Source organism: Hylaeus anthracinus, unplaced genomic scaffold (assembly GCF_026225885.1).
Source record: "Hylaeus anthracinus isolate JK02 unplaced genomic scaffold, UHH_iyHylAnth1.0_haploid 11989, whole genome shotgun sequence".
Classification (NCBI taxonomy): domain Eukaryota; kingdom Metazoa; phylum Arthropoda; class Insecta; order Hymenoptera; family Colletidae; genus Hylaeus; species Hylaeus anthracinus.
In genome coordinates this window covers 4,154,344-4,179,647 of record NW_026534337.1, presented here as the reverse complement: position 1 = coordinate 4,179,647, position 25,304 = coordinate 4,154,344, and the positions used below count along the sequence as shown (strand labels likewise).

The following is a 25,304-nucleotide window of genomic DNA, read 5'->3' as shown; positions in this document are numbered from 1 at the left end:
TGCGAAATTAACAAGAAAATACGAAAAATTGGTAGAAATATAGAAGCAATAAGTATTCGCACGGTTCTTATGACGAACAATTTATAGTAGAATTTGTAACATAAGTACATCAGTTTATTGCTTCGTGGGAATTAGAAAACATTAAATTTTCAGTAAAAAAGACTTAGAATGAAAGAAGATCTCATTCCGAATAACATCGACATTTATGATGGTTAATTTAATGCTTAGAAGAGTTGCAGTAATTATAAAATCAAAAGGAAATCCCACGAAGTATTAATTATTTATAAATTAATGTAAATTTCGTTTTTTTTTTTTTTAAACGAAGTTTTAAATATTTAACACTTGTACGAATACTTATTGCTTCTGTATTTCTAACGATTTATTGTTTTTTCTTGTTGATTTCTCACTTGTACAAAATACCCAATCTTTTCGTACTGTATCTATTCTAGATATTTCCAAGAATATGTAGAATATCATTGTTTATAAAAAAAAAAGTTAATAAATTACAATTCACATAGTTTTTTTGAAAATTGATCGGTGTACGAATACTCTCTACACCCACTGTATATCTATTTCCATCGCAATCGGTCGAATGATTAATCTTAATTAATCTAATTTGAATGAAACAATTATATTTCATGAAACATATCATCATGAAACAATTATATTTCATTTATATATTTTATATAAGAACTGTACATAAAAGTTTAAAGGTAGGTTTATTGTTAATATATAAAGAGAATTCATAAGAAAGAATGAATGTATTCAATTTTCACTCTAAATCTGTATTCGTTATACAGTATTTTAAACCATTATCCCAGTAAAGTAAATTCAATTAGTATAACGTATTGTAAATGTAAAGTTTCAATTTTTTCTTTTAATTTCCCATTAAAACTGTTTTCGAAAAATTCGATCACAAGTTGAAGTAAAAGGAGGAAACGGATCAAGAAATAGACTTTTTAATTTTAGAAAGTTTATTCTTTGTTATCATTTGAACGCTAATGATACCCATAATTACAGGAATGATATTACGTACATTAACAAACAGCGATTGCGTCAATGCTGAATTCATCGTTTTTAGTAACGGTTTCACATTTGTCTCCTTTGTTCGCTCGGTCAAGACAAACATTCCACAAGAGTGGTCTCAATTTATTTAAGATGACTTCAATGAACCAATACTGAAATTGTGGTATTCCAAAAAATAGAATGTGAGGCTTTTACATATAGCATTCTTTTTCTTTGGAAGCAGGATTTAGAATATTTTTATTCAAATATGTGTTTGAAAGGATACAAATTAAAGATAATTATCTGTATATTCCATCTGCATTCTAATGACTATATTCTAATTTCATCATAGCAGAAATAATGTAATAAATAAATGAATGAGTCAAAAATCTTATTTTTAATAAGGAATACAATTACTTAAATAAATATTAAGTATCGCAGTCAATATTTAATTGTAAATTTTCATTTTTGTCATTATAAATTCAATGTATATAATGTTATAATATTCACGATTATAAGAGGTCACATATGAAGGATAATGATGAATAATCGATTACCTACTGGGAGCGGTGTTGAAACGCGGCTAATGTCCCGGAGCTTCTTTGAAACCCCGTTTCTAATGTGTACTAAATCTTCTTTATGGTTAAATTCACATCTTGTGTGATCTTGAGTATTATTGTCTCATATTTAGTTGGATTTCTTTGACAATCACTTTCATACAATATAAACAAATTCTAGCATTTCATTCTAACAAACGTAGGCCACCTTTATAATTAGAAATTTACTATTAATTTTGAGAAAGATGTAAGCCTTTTGTGAAGATTCAACTTGTTTTTAACGCTGTTCAATTACACAAAATGTGTTGCTCGGTAATAGGGTGTATACTGTTCATGTCTCTGCAATTTACATATAATATATGGATTCTTCTTCTTATATTCTTAGTCTTACTCTTATATCCTTATTCTTCTACCTTTTTTCTTACATTCCAACTGTTATATCCTTCTTCTTCTACCCTTTTTCTAATATTTCTACTGTTATTTTCTTATTCTTATATTCTCATTCTTATATTTCTATGTGCTTATATCCTTATATCTTCATACCCTTGTAATCCTTATATCTTTCTACCATTGTATCCTTATATCCTTATATCCCTATGTCCTTATATTCTTATATCCTTATATCCTTATATTGTTATATCCTTATACTCTTGTATCCTTATATCTTTCTACCATTGTATCCTTATATCCTTCTACCCTTTTACCCTTTTACGCTTCTACCATTCTACGGTACTACCCTTTTACCCTCATAACCTTGCATCCTTATTTCCTTATATCTTTACGTCCTTATATTCTTATATACCTATATCCTTATATTCTTATTTTCTTATACCAACATTCCAATCAAACTGTTCTAAACAGGCTCTGTTCTAATCGAGTAATAAAATGGATACATAAAGATAGTAATGTTTTCAAGCCTTTTTAAATTGCGACACTCTCATTCCTAGGGGCTCGTGGTGAAGTTCGGTTCTCTTGCTCACTCATGATGGACAGGAAGAGTAGACAAAGTGACTGATAAATATGTTAATCGCATAGTACGAACCGTTACACTGACGACGTTTCCATGCCTACATTCGAAACCGTTTAACCAGTTATTCGTTAAGGAATGTCGTTTCGACAGCTTGATAATTAATTAGAAGTGTATCCTCACCTTTTTGGAAAATGCATTACGACGAAAGAGGTTCCTTATTCTGGACACGGAAAAACTGAGTCAGTGTTAGGATTTTATTACACGAAAGGTGTTCAAAATGTTAGCTTGAAATTATGCAAGATTGTTTAGACGTATCTTGAATCAATTTTAAATGCAAAATAAATAAAGTAAACTATTAAATATAAAGTATATGAATACAACTTATAAATTACCGAATAAAAAAGAAAACAAAGAAATTATGAATCTGTGCGAGTATGACTATAGGTCATATTACGAAAAATAAAAAATATCTCAAGTTAGCAGAATGTAAAAAAATATATCCAATCTTTGTCAGTTCCAATGTGGATGTTATTTACTATAACGTTTCGATTTTTTGATTTGAGTTACCTCCATACTCGCAATTATTATTATTATTATCATTAAAATTTGTATTTTACAGTAATTCTAACAGTAAAGTTACAGTGATTATTCATGAAAGAGATTACGATCAATGCCTTTTTCAAGCTTAAACTTGTGGATTGTGAATATTAATTGGATCCTTCTTGAATTGAAGTATAGTCGAGAAAATTAACTATCACATCAAATGAAGTTGATTAAAATCAATTTATTATTGGAACAAATTTGTAAAATGCATATCGTGTATAGAGTGAGTAAGTAAATATTAAGCATCATTTGCTTATATACATAATTTATGAGACTCGCAACTATTACATAATGTTCCCCCTTTCGATAATAATTAACTTTCAAAGGTAGAGGTTATTAAATTCTAATAACCTTATAAGTTTGCCAACTCTAATTGTAAACTTGCAAACGAAGTCCGCGATTGCGCTCTGTAACACTTCGGTTAACTTTTCTGTCGAGCCACTTTTCATTCACTTTTCTAAGTCATGTCGTATTGTAACTGCGCACGTGCCACTTCCTATTGTCTCTCAAATGAATTGTACGGAGTTAACATCTGGCCTTTCAGGCTTTCTAGGACCCGTTATCTACAAATCTTGACTATATCGTTTTTCAGTCTTTTTCCATATCTTCGATGATCGACACTCTACAATAAACCTACATACCACACACCTATTCCTATTGCTATGCAAACCATTCCCATACGTTATCATAACATTCCATTCTCCTGGAACTTTACATCTCTTCCTTATTTATTCTTATTTTAAACAATTCTTTTTGTATTCATCGTTTAGAAACAGATAATATCTAGTGCTTTCCAAGGAAATTTTCAAATTGAAAGTGAAGGGAATTAAAGATTTTTTCTTTTCGTTGTTTTAATTTAGGACTTTCATAAGGAATTTTAATTTACAAAGATGTATTAGAAAAACAAGTGCAATTATAATTTTGAATTTAGATTGAAAATATAAGTAATTATGTACATTAAATATAAATCAAGCACTTTTGAATTACGAAAATATATAAGAAAAACTACTGCGATTACAACTTTGAATTTCGGATAAAAATAAGAGCAATTACGTATGTTAAATATACATAAATATAAATAGAAGCAACTGTAAATTTACAGAAGTACATAAGAATAAAATTAAATTTGAATTTGAATTTGAACTGTTGAATTTCTCTTATTGTTAGTGCTAAATTGAATAATACACGAAGCAATTGCATATAAGAAACTGTACACAAGAGATTGAAAAGAGTCATTTGACTAGCTACGGTAGATTTAATATTAATATAAAACACATGTGTATATAAACTCCTTTCATTGTTTTTATGCCTCCTATTTACCTCAATAGTAGGTACCACATGTTATGGGATACCCGATACATACTTTCTCAAGACCAAGCACATGCTTCCTCGGTAATAATGCACCTCTGTATCCACCAACCGCTGTACCTTTCCTAGTCACTGTATCGTTACAACTCATTCAGAACGCTTGAAATCAGAATTTCTACCCTATCAATCTCCGCGTCACCGAGCAAAGCAGCGTTAGTTTCGAAGAAATGTAAGTTGCTAAAATCGTTATCTTGTGTTCTTTACTTTGTGGAATACCATCCATTGCCTACGGTAGCATAAGGAAACGCGATGTAAAGAAAGGAACAGAGACAGATTACAGTCGATTGATGCCCAGACCGTTAGAAATCGACGAATCGCGTTCCTAGTAGAGGTAAATCTCTATAAATTCGAGTCGTAAAAGTTTAAGTAGTTCTATCAGCAGCTTTGAATCGCATTCCATTTATTTTTTGAATTGTTGAAAATTATCAAAGCGAAACGTATATTGATACTAACCGAGGCTTCCCGGTGCAAGCTATAGCAGAAGATTAAATAACTATCGAACATATTTTTATGAAATTAGATTAACTCTTTGTGCTCGTATATCTGCTCTTAACCACCATAGCAAAGAACCATATTAATCTCATATTGTATTTGTACATACATCATTTTACACTTTCTCTGTATTTTTATTACATAAAACATTTATGACATAAAAAAAACACATTAATTCTTGGAACTTGTATATTTTTATCCATGATAGCATTTGTTTAGATAAATTCATCGACCTATCATACGTAGTCATTGATTATAATATAAAGTCGTAAATTGGAGATTATATTTAATAGTTGGAAAAAAGAAATAAGGGAAGAGGATGCTCTATTCTATTTACACTAATTTAAAAAATCCTCTATTGCGTTGTAGACTATTTCTAAATACACTTCTAATTAAAGTGTTAAAAAACAAAATTCTAAAGACCCTCGTGGAAAATCCTTTACGAAATTATTGGGTTGTCTGGAAAGTTCATGTCGATTCTTAGTAGGTGGTTTAGGTCTGAATATATTGAAATGGTTGAAAACAAATAACATGTATACATCCCCTGAAAGGTGGAAAGGTTGTGGCACAAAATGGTACCGATGTAATTCAATAAATATTCGAACCCTTTACATGTATCGAAGAAATTTGTCTAATTTAAATGAATGCTTCATGTTTTCAAATTGTAATTGTAAATATATACATGTCGAATATTTATTCATATACATATTTATAGAGGAGAATTGATTTAGAAACATGAAGCCCATCATTTAAATTAAACAAATTTCTTCAATAAATATAGACTGTACGTATACTTATGGGAATAACTATGTAATTCGATAAATATATATCAAAATTCAAATGTGCCTTTGAATTTTTCTTAAAAACTGGCACGAACTTTCTGGATAACACAATACATGAAGTTATCGATACCGTCATCGTTTATTCAACCAATAGGACAGAAATGGTTAACGACAACCTACTACAACCCTTCATGATTTGATTACAAACCGAAGAACAGAATTCAGCTCGGGGATCACGAGCCGTTAAATCAATAATCTTTGGTAACTACCAGGTACCTTTGTAGCCAGATAAGCTGAAGAAAACGCCACGAGCCCGTAACGGAAATGATAATGCAAGCAGCTCACATCCTGCGGCTATCGCGCAATCACCTAGGAAGTCATCGGCTATGCTGGCATACGCGTTGCCCATCCGTGTGTGCCAACCCGAATGATGTGTCCGAAGGGAAGTAAAAACCGAGCAACCTCGTGAAATTTCACCCGTACGTTTACGTAACGCGGCTATTTTTCTTCTTGGCCGTCAACGTCCGTTCTTTTCCATTATCCGTTTTGTCGAGACTCGCTGGCGATCGAAAGGATTGTTGCTTTCCAAAGCAATTTGCATTCCAAAGCCGAGCACTGCGCGTGGATAGTGGATAAAAGAAGCTTCGGCACACTCACTTTTTTTCAAATATCTTCCTGTGTTAAGGTAGTGTGTTAATACAGAACGAATAAAACGTATAACTCACTTTTCTTTATATATCTTCCTGTGTTAAGGCGGCGTGTTAATACAGAACGTATAAAACTCACTTAATATAACTCACTTTTCTTTAAATATCTTCATGTATTGACCCTTTCGTATTCATGTGAAGGTATAAATAGAATGAGAAAAACAAGGTCAGAAATAATGGAAACAATATGCAATAGAGATAAAAAAGTACAACAGCAAAATGACTATATCAAAGCTACGAACTCCAGATATATCAGAGACTACAAGTTTTTATGGACACCTGAAGTACCCAAATATTTAAACAGCGAAAAAAGATCAGAGATAGATAAAAAAAAACAATCGTCAGATTCCGATGTGGGAACGAAAAGAACTATAATAAGTACTGAGTGAAAGACGAATATAGGGCGTGTAGAATATGCGAAAAGGAAGGCGAAACAATTCAGTTTTCTTATTTTACAGAATCTTATAGTACAATTCTTGAAGAACAAATTGTGCAAAATTTCAAATAAAAATTCATGAAATTGCTGATGTTATAGGGCTCCAAGTGTTAAAGAAACTAGCTGGCTGTAACATTTATATTATTGGGTAAATCTTCTCATAAAAATTTGTACATCATACTGAAATAATACTAAAAGCGAATGCAAAATTTCTAATTAATGTCTTACATACTTTCTTCAATAAAAATTAAGAGGAAACCGTTTTTTGGTCTGAAAGAAAGCAATTTCTCCCTTAAATTACAGTTATAAACAATAACATAAAATGTTTCAATTCCTCGACGTTTATCCAGGCTCAAAATGATTAAGGCATCCCAAGAATATTCTTTTTACTTTAAAGGTACCTACACCTAAATTTCCCTAAAACCCTGAATGATTCACCCAAAGGGTGTCCAATTTATCATTGAGTGACCTATGAAGAACGTAACGATTGTCAAAGGAGCGATTGTCCTCTCAATTGTCAATTCTAGTTGCGTAAGACTTTGGAACAAAGAAGGGAAAAAAGAACGGGAAATGTTGAACCGGTGAGTTGAATGTTCATTCGCGTTCACGGAGGTGACGAGACTCGTCGGTCATTGAAATCATCGGCTTGAAAGCCTCCGACGCTGGATGAAGCAACGTCCCGCTTTGCAACGACTTTAATGCATTTCGTGCGTGATGACGTGAGTTGCATGTCTTTCATACACCGTAACACCCCGAGGTACGCTTGCCGTGCCCACCACGTACAGCGATTGCCAAGCGAGCAATAAAACGTTGCATTATTCGTGTAATTAGTCACGAAGGATTGGAGTACGATCGCAATCTGCATTAATGCATACACACGACGAGACAGAGAGCCTAGAGAAGATAATTGTCCACGCACTGAAACGCGAATGAAATTGAATCGGATGATGTTGTACTTCCTTGACTTAGAACTTCTCCCTTATGATACTGGTATCGCTTGGAAATGATCACGGAGGCCAAGTATCAGATACATGCTGGGTCAGGGGTTCCCAATCGTCAGTCGACTCGTTATAGTCAAGTCAACCTTCACCCATGGAGATTCCCCGATTTCTACATTTTTAAATAATATACCTTGTAATTTAGTAATCTATTTTATGGAAGCACACTTTATGTTCAAAGGTAGAAAAAACCTATTCAATTTTAGCTTTGGTAGATTTTATAGTACTCAATTTCAACTTTGTTAGATTTAATAATACTCAATTTCAGCTTTGTTCGATTTAAAAATATTCAAATTCATTTTTGTTAAGTTTGAAAGCTTTTAATTTCAACTTTGTTCAATTTTATAGTATTCAATTATAACTTTGTTTGATTGAGAAGTAATCAATTTCAACTTTGTTCAATTTAATAGTATTCAATTACAACTTTGTTTAACGTAAATGTACTCAATTTCAATTTTCTTCAATTTAAAAATATTCTAATTCATTTTTGTTAAGTTTGAAAACTTTTAATTTCAACTTTGTTCAATTTACAAGTATTTAATTAAGTAAATTTTAGTAGTCTTCGAGTAGTACGTGATATTAATAAGATCATTCTGTGGAATAAGAAACAATTTCTGTTTGGAAATTATAGTGATAGAAAAAGAAAGAGAAAGTGATTATACACATGTACATTAATCACTATGACAATAGATATGGAATGTTACAAAGTATTTAGATAGTGGAAGAGGAGAGAATGATTAAAAATAAATTGTATTTTTAAATATCACTATACGTTTTTGTATTAATCTTTATTATTTAAGTGATATGTTCTTACATTTTTATTTTAAATTTAGACATACACAGAAACGAAAAATATATTCATTACTTTTAATCATCGTATGAGTACTCGTTAGTGTCACTTGATAAATAATATTATACTCACTAAATTAATATTTTAAGAAGTGTATTCGTTAAATGTTTTCACATTGAATAAAGTTGAAATCAAATACTTTCAAATCGAAGCAAAATTGAAATTGAATACTTTTAAATTGAACAGATTAAAAATTGAATATCTTTAAATCGAACAAAATTGAAATTAAATACCTCTAAATTTAACAAAATTAAAATTGAATACTTCTAAACCAAAATGAAATTGTCGTTACCGACACTTTCTTGATCCAAAAAAGAAATCTATCCCCACTTGCTTTATGATATGCACAATTTGACAACAACAGTTCTACTAGAGAGACCCAATGTCAGTAAAGTCAAATAGCAAAGAGAGAAAAGTTGGGAAACACTGTCAGGCAAATCGATGGTGTTGAGAAGCCTATGTGAGACTTTCCACGGGAACGCATTTCTTTTATTTAGTTATCCTTATTATGATAATGATTAACACATTAAAGCCTGATAAGAGGCGCCAGTTACGTGATAATGACGTTGTATATATCTGATTGCAGGCTGCTATGGTGCTGGATGCGGTTACCCTGGAGCACCTGCGCACAGTAGCGTCAGGTTCACGGGAACAGGTGCCCAGGACGTCATAGACGAAGAAGATGCTCTTCTTAAGGACACGATGCTCCTCGAGGGTACCGTGGCTACGTACTCCTGCGAGCGAGGCTTCGAGCTCCTTGGACCAGCACGAAGACAGTGTCAGACTGATGGTTCCTGGTTACCGGAAGGAGTACCCTTTTGTGGTAAGTTTACTTGTCCTTTTTTTAAACGTGACTCACAACAGTGTCACCTCATATCTCGGTGGAAACTATTTTTCCTAATAAAATAATGTATAAATAAGTGTTTTTCTTGATCGAGTTTCGAAAGTAATTAAGAAGTCGTATGATAGTTACAGTATAAATGACGTGCATCTTTTGATAATTAACTCTTATTTAGTACCTCTCAATATTATAATTCTTTTCAAAATTCTTCCAAGGAGTGGAAAATATTTGACAATACCAAAAGATCAAATTTGGAGATGACGACACGAGTTGGAGACAAAGACACAAAAGAAAATCATTTTTATTGCTTCTGATTATGATTATGATTATTATCGATATATACTATTATATACTACATACATCATGCTACTATTATATATACACTATTGATTATGATTATTAAAGATAATCATTTTAATCATTTTTCATTTAATTCTTTGTGCCAGGAGCTACTTAAAGATCACTTTTCTAAAATGTTTATTGTTACTCTTTGTACGTAACATTGGCTCATACTTTTTCGCTCATATCTCAGATTATGTATCATATTTTGATTTCCATTTTCATACTATTTGCTGAAATTTGCATTACGTGTTCGCTCTTGTGTTCGAGAGGCCACGTTACTTCACCTTTGATTTTTGTAGTCTTTATCCTAATTAGATGGTTTATAAACCCATTTAGTCTTAATCTCGTAGCGTAGATGAAGAAAATACTCCTAATCTCTTAGAGACATTTATTCTCAATCATGAATTATATATTATTGTAAGGTTTAACGTTACAACTATTTCGTTTTAGTGATATTGAGGGAAAATTCAATATTCATCAAGTTTTATATAAACATTAATAAAAATAGAAATAGGTAACTGCGTACACTACAAAATATTCAGAATCAAGCTACATTTCAAAAGAATAAAAATCCATTACTCTTCTTATATAACGTTACACATATTACACACGTATTACATATAACGTTACACATTGTAATATCCGTGAATTTTTAATTTATTATTCAATGAAAAATGATTAATTTCTCAAAAAAATAAACGTCACATAGATAAAATTTACAATTATAGAACATTTCATGTGTGATATAAAAAATCAAACTTATTCGTCACACAAAGTTTTAATTCTTCTTAATTTCAAATATGTCAGTTTGCACTTTCTTACTTAATAATTACATTGTTCTGAATAAAATTGCGTTAAATTTGTTAATTCAATAACGTTCATCCAGCCTCCAAATTAATTGAGTCGCACAAAAAATATTCTTTTTATTCCAAGAAAAGAAGAATCAGAACCGAAGAGGTCGTATTGTGTACAGTTAATTGAATATTCTAGTTGACTTGAGAAGTTTGCGAGGCTTGTAAAAAACGCTAGCTAGTTTGCATTCGCGGTGCGACAGAAAATAATATGTGGAGGAGTCATCGTGTACGTATGTAACGAGAAGGTAAATACGTTTGCGGATGTGGGCTTAAGAGAAAGTTCGACCGTTCCGCGGAAACTTATGCGCACTTCCGGTCACGCCTTTACAAAGAGTTTTAATAACGCTGAAATCATCATTTTAAGAAATAGGATGCTATTTAGCTTTGGTTCGAAGTGAAGGATTTTCCATAAGGAGTTTTATGATTCTGTTTTTAATAGCAGTGTAATGGTGGTCGACATTTAACGGTGTCATCTGTCATCGTTAATTTGTAATTATATTTACATTAATTTAAAATTAGAAAATTGGTTATACTCCATGTAATTTGTGTTTTATTAAATAATAATATTCTAAAGCCCCTATTGGTGATCTCTTTACAAACAATAGGAGAAATATGAATATAGATGTGTGATTTATTTAATCTTATTTCTGAAGATTGATAAACATTCTAACAATCAATTTGTTCAGAAGATTCGTTTAAATAATTCTTTATAGTCGAAAAATAAACAATTGAAGCAGTCAAATCAATAGAAACATATTGTTTCACATTATGTATTACTTTCAGTAATATTGTGATACTTTTCGATATGTAAATTACTTCGTGTCTTGTAATTAGGCCCACTGTTCTGCTTTGATGCTACATATTATTAGGCGTGAACGAGCAATTTCATGCTATTTTGTGACCAACAAAATTAGTATTAACCGTTACAGAGGCGTGTTTAAATTGGAGGAAGACAAATTCTACAAGGACACGTAATTATTCGAATGGAAGTGTTCCTATCGTGGAGCATTCAAATAACGGAGGTTTGAATAAAGAAACTTTTATTGTGAATATGAAATAAGATCGGCCTTATTTTTTACGGTTCTTCTAATCATTTTTTCTGATTTTGAAAATTAATTTTTTACGATAATACTCTTGCAATAATAAATAAATTATATTTATTCTAATGTAATATATATTGAAAGTAATGTATAATAAGTTCATAATTCAAAGAAACAGAAATACATTCATTAAATATATTTATATTTAGATATTAAATAGATTCTTGCTTCTTTTTACTATGGAATTATTATATTTCTTATCATTAATATTAATTACTTTCAATATATTCAATTTAATTAATTCAATTAATTCATTCAAGCAAACATTGAAAACATATTAAAAATGAAGAAGATGTAGAACAAATTGTAGTCCTTGAGTTCTCTAAATTATTGACACCTGGACAAAAGAAACACCTTGATTACGTGTATTTTCAATTTAATGTAGTTTCAGTTGAACAGATTTTAATTTAACAAAATTCAGTCTTGTATATCAACAGTCTCCTTAAATGCACAAGTTTCTCTACGATAAATGGAGAGTAACATAATCAACCTTTTTTTATTATTACCGTTGTTGTTGCAAAACTGTTACCATCATATTCCTGACATTTTTCTGATTAAAATGAGACCAAACACGACGTAATTCGCAACATATTTACATACATATTGTTTCAGCGAAATAATCCCGATGTTGGTCGCCATTTTCGCATGCCGCTCCGTCCTCTTCTTCATTCGCTGTCTTTTTCTACGCTCGAAGTTTGTTGGTAAAATATTAGATTAGAAGATACAGTAACGACTGAAGGAGGCATGCAACATTGCACTCGAGGCCAAAACATTGCACTCGAGTGTTTTTATGTGTTTACACTTGACTCGTGTCGAGCGTCGAACGTAGAAAAGGACAGATAGTGAAAGGAGAAAGAGGTCCGAGAAAAAAAAACACTCGACAGAAGCGTATCAATCGGTGAAGATCATATTACACCGGTGGTCTGGGCTACTCGGGCAAAACTACAGGCAAAAGAAATATGAATGGGCTGGCAGCGGGGAGTGGGTATCTGAGAGACATACATAGTGTCTCAGCCTAAGTGACACAGAGCTTTAACTCCAAAACTATCGGCCGAATGCAACATTTCGAATATGGAAATTGCATGGTAAAATGGGTCTCATGTTTCAGCGAGAAGGAATTTTTGTTAACTTTATTATTTAACGAGATATGATGGTCAAGTTTCGTTTTTCGAATGGAACTATATATTTTTTTTTTATACCATGCGATAGTGCTTTTCAAGACGAATTCATTAAGCTTTAATGTATTTACCCGATTTTTATTAGTTTTCAAGCTATAACGCTTCAAAGTTTGCTCATTTTCAAGAAGAAAACTCGGTTTGGTCCCATTGATGCAGTAAGCACCATGCGGTTCTTGAAAGCGATACAGAAGGTCTCGTTTGGGATTCTAGGCCCAACGAAGGAAAATGGGAAGAATCCCAATATTCTGGGATATAAATAATGGTGAGGGAAATACGTAGTAGAAATATTCTTGTAACGTTTGCTAATGGATATAGTCTTTTTACAATTAATTTCCAACGTGTATGTCGGCAATCGATATTGAATTGAAACGTCTCGATAGATCGTTGTAAGAAGTAAAGTTAGTTAAATCGAGAAAGAGGGGAAGAAGCGAAGTGAACGGAGGCGAGAAGAAAACAAGAGATATAAGAAAACGTAAAATCGAGAAGGGCATTTTGGTATAAGCGAATTATTTGTATTTAATCAATCTTTATGAAATATAATTACGAAATATAAATAAATTATCGGTATTCGATTACTATTTACGAAATGTACATACCACTCGAATTGAAAAATATGTTTTAAATGCAACTTCACGTCCATGTTTGCTAGGAATTTTATACTGCTACTGCAGATATTATATTTAGAATTTAATTAAGAACGTGTATTCTATTAAATTTTGCGCCCTGAAACATGTCCCATGTTAGCGATCAGGTATGGTGGTTTATAATTAATTTACTAACATCAAAGGCTTGTAGACCCACTTAACAAGCGTGATCCTGTTCAGTCAACAATGTATTTGACAATGTATGTGAACTGCAAGTCGTTGCTTGTTTACGCACTTTATTGATTTATACTGTCTCAACTTTAAATCCAAGTGTATATACACACATGTATTTTTTATTTTCGGTCACCCTCTTCTTTTGAAATAAAAAGTAACTTCTTTGTTTATAACAGAAATCATAGGTAACAGATGAAATTGAAATCTACGTTAATTAATGTTGTATTAGGGGGACCAGAAAGTAATGTCGTTTCTTTTACATTAAATTCAAACAAATAAATTTATAATATGTTTCTATTTTTAATCAATTATATAATTGTCCTCTAGCGTGGATTGGCATCTAGTGTGCAAATGTTCAATACCTGATCGGTAAAAATTGATTGGTACACGGTGAGCTGGTAAATAATAAACAAGTATTTGCATTCGCAGAAACGACATTATTTTCTGGTCCCCCTAATATTCAAGCTACCTTGAATTAAATTGAAAGCAAAAGTACTAAAATTTAATGATACATGTGTAGTTAAAAGATTAGCGCCTGTAGCTCGTATATTTTGATTTGCTTTTACATGCCAATTGTAACTTTAACTTTATGGAAGTGGAAACTTGAAAGAAACATTTTTGAAAAATCGAAGGAAAATTGCGGGACATTCGAATGCAATCGACCAAGAATATACATATTATATTTAGATACATATTCAGGGGGGACCAATCTTTTTTATTTTTGATATTTCAGAATATATCCATCGAGTAACGAAAAATTGTACCGTACATACAGCTCGAAAGGAAAGTTTTTAGCGCCACTGGTTGAGTGGGAGCATGAAAACTATTCCGGAAGAAAAATGGAAAGAATCCCAAGGAAGGAAAATGGGAAGAATCCCAATATTCTGCGCCTAGAATCTGAAGCGAGACCTTCCGTATCGATTTCAAGAACCGCATGGTGCTTACTGCATCAATGGGACCGCCCCCAGGGCCGACCGAGATTTTTCCTTGATAATTAGCAAACTTTGAAGCGTTATAGCTTGAAAACTAATAAAAATCGGATAAATACATTAAAGCTTAATGAATTCGTCTTGAAAAGCACTATCGCATGGTATAAAAAAAAAATATATAGTTCCATTCGAAAAACGAAACTTGACGGCCCATTTTACCATGCAATTTCCATATTTGAAATGTTGCATTCGGCCGATAGTTTTGGAGTTAGAGCTCTGTGTCACTTAAGCTGGGACACCCTGTATAAAAAAAAGTATCGTACACAAAAATTAATCGTGAGAATGAAATTGGAAGGGTGACAGAATTAGGGTGATTTAAAGGAACAAACATAGATATTCATTCCAGCTCATACAAAATGAAAGTAAAGTAAAGTCAAATAAAAGTAGTTCTTCCTAAAACACTTTGAGAAAAAATAAATCTGATATGGACCAAAAAGAACGAAGTGGTGAACCAATGTCAAGGAATGCGCATGACGTTGGGAAGGCCGCGGGCGTTCTTAGGAGGTAACAGGTTCAGAGTTGTTAACGGTGTTGTGCCCCCACTATCATCGGTATTTCTTCTACTGTCGTCTCCTCGGTCAAGGACACTTGGAATCGGGTCACTTGCCTCCCAAAATTTTATAACGCCCAACGCAGATAACAGGCGCCAAGAATAAAGTTATCGTCACGCTCGAGGAATTCAAGTTGAACTCGAGGATTCGAAAGAATGTTGCACTTCTTTCTTCACTTTGAGCATATATAAAGCATTCATTCTTATTGTTGGGGGTTAAAAAGGCTAATTTGTTCTCATCTAACGACTCAAGATAATTTAAGGATTCTATATTGCCTTACCTTTGTCTGTGTTTAAAAAATATTGGAAATCTTTACCGTGATTATATTCTTTGTGGAAGTTCGAAGGCACCCTGTGGCCTCTGTCGAGTGGAGCCGTTTGAAGTTGGTCCCCAATATTAAAAAAATAAAAATTTTCTTTTTTGCAAACGTTTACCCATCGTTTGTCCATCAATGTCCCGTTGGAATTTTCGTTTGCCCCTTTTTAGTTTAAAAATTATAAGCAATTCAATTTTGCCAACGTGTAGTTGGTCCCCACCCCTAAAATTGAATTGCTTATAATTTTTAAACTAAAAAGGCGCAAACGAAAATTCCAAAGAGTTTTACAAATTATTTTATGTCTTTCTTTATTTTTTAAACATTTCATATATTTATTTTCGTTGTTGGGTTAGAAATGTTAATTTGTTCTCATTCAAGGACTCAAAAAAATTCAAAATTTCTAAATATTATCTTACTTTTTCTTTCATTTCTAAAATATTTTGTATGTTTACTCTTACTATTGAGTCAGAGAGGCTACTTTGTTCTCATTCAACTATTCCAAAGAACACAAGAATTTTAGATATTGTCTTACTCCTTCTTTCATTTCTAAAATTTTTTTTAAAGATATTTTTATTATCGAATTATAAAGGCTAATTTGTTTTCATTTAACTATTTAAAAGAACACAAGAATTCTAGATTCCTTCATTTCTAAAATATTTTCAACGTTTACTTTTATTATTGAATCAGAAAGGCTACTGTTTTCATTACACAGAATTAAAGAAACCCGTGTCAATAATACAATAGTAATTATCAAAATCATTCGATTTAGAATTTCAAATTAAGATTTAATTGAAATATTTAATTTCTAACTTATACTGACAATATATTTTCATTTTTATGCGATTCTTTTAACCATCTCTTAAAGTGTCGATTACTGGATGGTTTACCCTAGATAATAATTGTTTATCTACCATTAGTTACAAATAACGCAGAATCATGAAAAGAATATACTCAATAATTATTCCTCTCTCACACGAATTTTAGACAGAGCTAGAAAACAAAGTAAAGTACTCCAAGTGGTAGAGGAATGGTCAAATTAAGAATAATTAAGGCACTCCGAACTCGTTAATAAAAACAACTCGTTAGCTTCTCAAGTCATTCGAGCAAAACTGCTGTAAGCGATGGGAATGTACTTTTTTCGAAACGCAAAGAACAGAATCGATCATCGGTTGTTGTAAGGGTTCAGTGAACCTGTAAGAAGGCTGTGAATTATAGAACGGTACTCGATCCTAAAAAGGAATGCCGCTAATCGTACACTTGCGTCACAGTTTTTGAATTTTATTTAGACACCTGTGACACTTGAAGGTGATTTCAAACAAGGAAGAAAATATTCTATGAATCTATTATATTAAGAATTTTGTTTCGATTAGTAGAGTTCTATCATAATGAAATTTCCAAGTCATGATGTCATAGAAGATTGAATTTTGACTTAATAAAAGATTGAGGCCATTTATATCACTGTTCTGTGGTACAAAACTCTAAATTAGATGTTTTAATAAATCATTCCAATATATTCTCTATTAAATCAGATAGTCTAATAAATTCTCTAATGAATTAGATATTCCAATAAATTATTCTAATAAATTCTCTAATAAATTAGATATTCGGTAAAACAAAATAACATCTAGTACACGATACCTCTTTCATCTCTGATACTTGCTTCATTCTATACAAAATTGCCTGAAAACACGATCTTGCAATTATTTTCAACATTGTACTGCAATTCGCAACATATTTAATGAAATCTCATTTAATCTGCCTTATCACTAGGAAATTATATATTTTTTTGCATTTCCATTAACCATTTATATAATTTAAATTCTATATGAAAACAAGATGAAACTGCAAAGGAATTTTGTAATGTTCAAAATGTTTAAAACAATAGATGTTATTCAATGCCCTAAATCTCTAACATTCTATACAAGTTAGACAGTTGCTAAACAAATATTTACATCAAATTCGCAATGTCTGTTTCGTCTAATATCTAGTATCATCCGCAAAAATGGTCAAAAATCATGATTTCGTAATTGTCTCCAGCTGCAATTGGTTACTTATTTAAAAGAGTCTTATTCGAATTGCTACGGTACAGCAAAACTGGTCCAAGAGACCGTAGTGGCGCTTCAAAATGTTTGGAAGTAGGTCGCTGTGGTACGAATTAGACGCACGATGTCGATACGCTTCGGCGACCACAGAAACTGTCTCTGCGCTCTTCGGAGCATTCTTCTAACCGAGATGCATATTCCAATCGCTCATGTATAGGTCTGATTAGGTACAACGTGCATTGAAATGAAATAAGTCGTTCAACGACTGAAATGCTGTTGGATAGGATACTACACCGAATTCTATCGTAATCTCTTCGTTGATCATCCATAAATTACCAACTGACAGACCAGTTGGAAAACTGAATGTATACAGGGTGAGACGCGTAAACTGTTACAAGCTGTATTCTCGGAAACTATTGGTGATATCGACGAGCTTTTTTTTGTTTTTAATTTTATAATACGATATGTCTTTTCATGTGATATTTGAGGTCAATTGCTTATGAAATATGGCGAATGATATCATTCGCTGAAATAACTTTGATACGAGGTTCCAATACATTGAAATCAATAATCTCCGAATTAGTCGTCATTCTATTAAGGGTTCGAAGTGATACCCGCCGACTTTTATACATTTATTAACTTCCCGATTTATAGGAAACTTGTTGTAATTTTTATTCTTTTAATAAAATTCGCGTGGTTTGTGCATCAATTAGTCAAACGATATCGTCAGATATTTCTGTGAATGTTATTAGAAAAATTAATAAATGCTTCGAAGTCGACGGGTATAACTTTGGACCCCTACTAGAAATACGACTAATTTGAAAATTACTAATTTTAATATATTAGAACCCCATATTAAAGTTACTTCAGCGAACGATATTTTACGTCATATTTCATAAACAATTGAGAATATGAAAGAATTGTTTAAATAACCATTGTTTGTTATTAAAAGCAGTATCCAAATAAAAAAAAATTTATATGGCATTCCATTTAAAAATATGGATCGTTGTGGCCTCTTGCCTCCCTAAGGAGTCATCCAGCATATTATCCAATGCTTTAAATCTCTAATAGTCTATACAAGTTAGACAATTGCTAAACAAATATTTACATCAAATTCACAATGTCTGTTTCATGTAATATCTAGTTTCATTCCCTTACATCACATGAGAGAGGCTATCGTCCCCTACAGTTAAAGAAAAAATTTATCGATATCACCAATAATTTCCAAGAAAACAGCTTGCGACAATTTAAGGCGGGTCACCCTGTATTAATGTGCAACGCGCCTCGTCGAAAGTAGATTCCGTTACAAACGCAGGACCTGGTCAATGTATTTACCGTTGCTAAAGTCCTTGTTGCAATCTGTGTCTCGGAAAAACGCATCAATTTTTCAAATTGTTCATAGCGCGCATATCTTTGCTTGTTAGGAGCGGCGTTCGTCGACTATGAAGTCTGAAGTGACCACTGAGCACTGACAGTCTCAACAGCGACACATTAACGTTGTGAGATGGAAAGTATTGCTTTATGCTGCAACCAACCAAAAGATTAAATACAAAATTTAATTTAAAAAAGAATTAATGAAAACTTCAATTCTGATATTAACTAAAAAATTCGTTATTCTTTATTGGACTCTTCAAGCACAAGTAACATTAATTGTCGCTAAATGGAAAATTGAAATTGTTCAAAGAAACGCGAAGTTTCATCTCTTATTTTCATCCTTATTTCATCCTTTATAATTTGTCTTTGAGAGGGTTTTTCAATGGTAATGTATCACGTACATCGATCAAAGAGTACATTCTAATTTTAGAAAATATATCTATAGTGTAACGTTTATAGTATTTGGAAGTTGAAAGTGCAATAATAATGCTAATAACTAGACTGCGGATCTTTATGCAAAATAAAATCTTGGCAAAAGTACCTACAAAAATTGAACCTGAATAGGAATTTATTTTATTCTGAAAATATTATAACATGAATTTTACTTTCAATCTCTTTTATATTCTTGCATATTGTTTGCATTTTGTAGATTCTTGCACATTCAAATTTCCTATAAATGCATAAAGATCCCCAGTCTACTAACAACATATACCAACGATATGATGCTAGTCGTTAGTACTACAATTTAGCTTTAAAAAACAATATTATATAAAATTATTTGATGACAGATCGTTATAAATTACTATTCCATACAATTAAATTATTGTTTATCAGTTGCTCGTTTCTCTCCAGCATAAATGCAAATTGGTAATGCATGCAATCAAAGTAACTTTCCCTAAATGGACTTCATACGTGCGTACGTCTGATTAAAATATTAGATGGTTAGCAACCACATGCATTTATGAGAGCGAATTATTAATCGAAAGTACCTCTTACCAAGCTAGCATGTGCCTTTGTGCTTTTGCATAATTACTTTATTTGTTTCTAAAGTATATATTCTAAATGAAAAAATGTATCCTATTAAATCAGTGTTTAATTAATATTACACATGGCATATAATGAATTATTTACATCTGAAATTATTGTTATCATATAATCAGACTGAATATTTATTTAAAGATTCATATTCAATTATAAATTACAGTTACATTATTTTGCAATTATTATATATTTTGTATTACTACAAAATTCAGTTATATGTTAATTTACATTATATTGGCAATTAAATATTTTATCGAATTTGAGAATGGTTAAAATTCAACTAGAGACATTTTTAATTTCCAAGAATAAACGTACCGCTTTCATATTGTTCAACCAACAGACCTGAACAGTCAATGAAGCAGCATATTTTTTATAGCCCTTGCCATAACCGGAAAGAAATGCTAATAATGTTTGTAAAAATTGGAGCGTAAAGACTTTTGAACTCAGCTCGCGCCGAAATTTTAATCAGATTTTGAACTGGTAGAATGAGTACCGTTTCAGAGTCATTCTATTCAATGAGATCTTTTAATAAAAAGAGAAAGGAGTTGGTAAGGAGCAGAAATAAGCTTAATTTTATTAGAAATTTGAAATATTAAATGCAATCATAATGAGAATAATATCGTTCTCTAATAATAATTATTTTAACTAAAACAATTGATAGGAATGGAGCACGATCATGTTGATATAAGAAACATATTTCGCAATCTTAATCAAGATTTTGCCTCGCCTTTTTTGCAACATATTAAATTTGTACATGATTTTATAACAATTACTTAACCAACCAAATTTCAGTGTCTTTATAATATCGTCTCTATCTACATTCGATAATTATGAAATGAAAATAAAAATTAAATTGATAATTTCTCTGCATAAATATAAATAACAGAAAGTGTGTAATATGCTAATTTTACTTGACAGTACCGTTAATTAACTCTATCGATTTTAAGAGAAAATTCAGAGTAGAACGAAATAATAACGATAATCGTCGGCCGTTTATGTGACGAACGAAACGCCTGTAATTTTAAAAATTACATTCCTCCAGGAAATCACTGGTTACGATTAGTTTGTCGCGTCCCCGTTTTGTCGTCGTAAATAAACAAGCGGACGAATACACAATCACCGCGCTAAATTGCTCTGTTAGCCTTCGAGTAGCAGTTTCTCGCAATTTTCTGCCAACCGCAAGAACAGATTGCCACTTACGCACTTGTGCGTGAACTTGACTTTTCGAAGGTAAACTTCTTTACCGCATGCGAACAAGTGGACACGTAATCGCGCCTATACCGTAATTTCAACTGTCTCCGAAGACTAGAATAAACTATGCGTTTCGTTTTAACCAGTCAGACAGCTCGGGTCGTTTTATTGGAATGCAATTTTTACTTCAATTTTAACACGGCCTACCGTTTGAAGGGGCGATCCCCCTGTTCAGGACGCTAAAAATGGGGTACTTTTTTACGAATTTAAAACAAAAAAATGTATCAAGCAGATCTTTATGAAACTCACAAATTTATTGGATATTTGGTGATAACTAGACTGTGGATCTTTATGCATTTATAGGAAATTTGAATGTGTAAGAAACTAAAAATGCAAACAATATGGAAGAATATAAAAAAGATTGAAAGTAATATTTATGTTGTGATATTTGCAGAATAAAATAAATTCCTATTTAAGTTCAATTTTTGTAGGCACTTTTGCCAAGATTTTATTTTGCATAAAGATCCGCAGTCTAGCGATAACAAATAATTTTTTTTCGATACAAAATTATACATGAAAAGCGATGAAAATGAAATTGTGTATGTATATGGTTATGTTTGTAAACCCTTCGTTGCCGAAGTTACGAATTTACGAAGATTGTAGAGCCGTTGAAATATCTTAAATTAACAGAGTTGCGTTGTTTTTTTACATTTTCCGCGGTGGCCACTCTACCTGAGACCTGGCTTATCTGAAATTCAAGGCACAAGCATTTTTGAATAACATATTTAATTATTTAAGTCTTATCATTAAACGGAACATGTTTTGTTTTTTAGCCTGAGTTTTTTTTTTAATTGCGAAAAATGAGTGTTCTTGAGGATTAAAAAATGTTGGGTGCAGATTTGGATCAATGCCATTCTGCGTAAAAGTATTTTTTTCAAAAATGCAGCTCCATAGCACTTAGACAATTTGATATATTATTAAAAAATGATTGTTTTTTCAATGTCTGAATATTTAATTCTAGTAATTTTAAACACTTTAAGAATTTGAAATGTACCCGAACATAGAGGGTGCATTCCAAATCCGACATAAATTATTTGCTCATGAAGACTACTGAACATTATATTTCTAAACTTTCTTTCTTTGAATCTCAGCCATTCCTTACACTATATTATTCATTGCTTTTAATTATGCGTCACATTTTCGCTCTTCTCTTACACTTTCTCCCAGTTTACTTGTTCGATCGACTAGTTAGAAAATAATTTTTCTCGAAAGCTTCGATTTCGTCCATAAGGCAAAGTCGTGTTCTCGGATCTATGGACTCTTGTTACACTCGGTAACTTTTACGCCAACTTTCACTTATTTTCCTTCAAATTTTACCATCCGTAAAAGTACTAATCACAGCCTTTAAACCATTGCGTGGCGGGCAATAAAAGTTAAACGCTCGCATCCTCGAGTTATACTTTTTCAAATTCTTCTCCCTCGGTCGGATCATAAAATGGTATTAGCCATATTCACGATCTGCGTTAAAAGTAATTTAATAATTTCTATTCACGCGAGACAGTTATACTGATTACCGAGCAACGGATTAATTTTAATCAACTGCGTAACACTAGACCTAATATCGTCGTTTTATAATTGCCATTCAATGACCACTACTCGCGCGATTATGTTGACTGGAATTTCTCGAATCATCCAATATTTTTACTAATTACTAGTAAAGTCTTCAGAGCATAAACTCTTAAAGATGTGCTCCCCAGTTTCAGATTTCTACAAACCCCATACAGAACGAATAATCAAATCTTATTAAACAATTTAATGCATTTTTAGAATAAAATGATACGATTATACTAAAATCTTTTTCATTTATACTACATAATTTTTACATAACTTATATATATATAATACATTTAAACCGTATTAAACAAATTTGTTGAATATTTGGGATACAATTATCGATTAAATTATTTCAATGTCGTTCAGTTTTTAACTACATCATACTGAAACCATTTTCATCTGCTCGACGTAATTTCTATATAGCCTATTTATATATACATTAAAAATAAAAAGGAATTATTAAAGATGAACCTCAAAGATGTTTTTTATTACTTTAACGTGTCTACTATAATACATAATATATTATGTGTAAAAGCATTAACACTCCACAATTATTTATATATAATACAAATTCTTAATAAAATCTCTTATTTTTTCAACGTATGTTAATAGCCTCCCAATTATTTTTCATGCGGGTGAAATAGTTACACTGATCATCAAGTAACGGATAATTATATGCAACTACGCAACACTGTACCGAAATATTATAATTTTATGTTTCTCCATTCGATGTTCACAATTCACGCGATTATTTTACTTTGAATTTCTCGAATTACCTTATACTTTTACTAATTACTACGGGTATAATGTATTTTTACTAATCACTACGCACACCTATAATGCGTGCGTTATCAAAGCATTACGTTCTCATAAAATGTATAGCATCGTAACAATTGCGAGGAGACTATCATCGTTTTAATAACACTTTCATGCTATGCGAGAATTTATGATTAATATTCTCCTCCTTCGGGTTCGCTTCCAGTATAGAAAATAAATTAGCATCACGCATATTGCGTGACCGCTAACTGGTTATACGGTGGTTATACGACGCACTGAGGAAAAATTGTACTATTACTATCAGCCTATTATGGTTTAAGCGCTTGAACGCTTCTTTGCATGCAGATTAAGCACATTTGTATTCTAATCGGTAAAACGGTGAGCATGAATATTCGAGGAACGTGCAAATCAATACGCGCCGTGTATATACGTGTACGGCAGAACTTAGATTAATCAAAATGTTGATCTTAGAAAGGCTTGTTATGGGAAGTATTGACTTACCGTCGAAGACATCTTTCTGGCTTACTTTAATCGCCTTATCTGTCGGATGTCTACTTATGGGCTTTTTAACGCCAGTTTCTATATTCGGGAACCTGTTAATTGAGTTGCTGGTTATCTACTTATAGTGCTATAGATTTAGAAACAGATTTTCATATACCTGGCAGCAGTATGTACTAGTTAACGTCAGGCTAAATTAATGAAGAGTAAAGTAGACTCTTTCTAGATAGGCCAGTAGTTGAAGTATTATGATAAGCATAGTCGAACAAGTATGTTGTAAACGTCTCAAGTGAATGTGTTTTATTTTGATCATTTCAGTAATGTATGTTTCATCTTTGTTCTAGGGGACTATGAAAGAATTTTTATAATTACATGAACATTAAACATTTGTAACAAACAAGTGTTGCTAGAATTGTCCAGCATTAATATTATAAATTATGAGATTACTATATAAGACTCACAAATATGTCATTGAAAAATGATTACATAAATTGATATAGACTAATGTAGATGTTTTATATGTAATTAATAATACTAATTTAGAATGACAGCAAGGCATATACGATATCATTTTCCAATTAAATATAAATGGTATGAAGTATATTAAATTCTTTCTTACTAAATTCTCTTTGAAACGGTGATTAGAAATTGTTCGAAGCTTGTCACGACAATACGTCTTTATAGGCCATTGTGCGGTCGCTTCCTGGAATGTAAAAGATTTTTCAAAGAAGCTTTAACACGTCGATGGCCACGATTTTAAATAAAAGTACACATATGTACAATTAAACATGAAATATAATATCGTTTAAATGTCCACCATGGGCACACAAACAGATGCGTTTTGTTATTTAAAAAAATGGCCTTAAGATGGAAGCATTAAAATAACAGCTTGAAACTACATATATTACTTCAAATATTAACCCTTTGCACTCGAGGCCTTTTTTTCTGGTATCTGCCAGCAACTCAAGATGTTTCTATTGCCATGAATTCTAAGCTATCTAGATTTGAGA

General features: G+C 31.8%; 1 protein-coding gene across 2 annotated transcripts in view; it reads left to right on the top strand.

Annotated features, from left to right (window-relative positions):
• The window catches only part of LOC128888007 (uncharacterized), a 79,158-nt gene that overhangs the window by 13,639 nt on the left and 40,215 nt on the right, over positions 1-25,304 (top strand). For both annotated transcript variants that reach the window (XR_008460137.1, XM_054144585.1), the window contains exon 2: positions 9,355-9,591. Coding sequence is in view for 1 of the 2 variants with exons in the window: in XM_054144585.1 (XP_054000560.1) it covers positions 9,355-9,591 (237 nt within the window). In the remaining variant the exon portion in view is untranslated. The remainder of the gene's footprint in view (positions 1-9,354; positions 9,592-25,304) is intronic.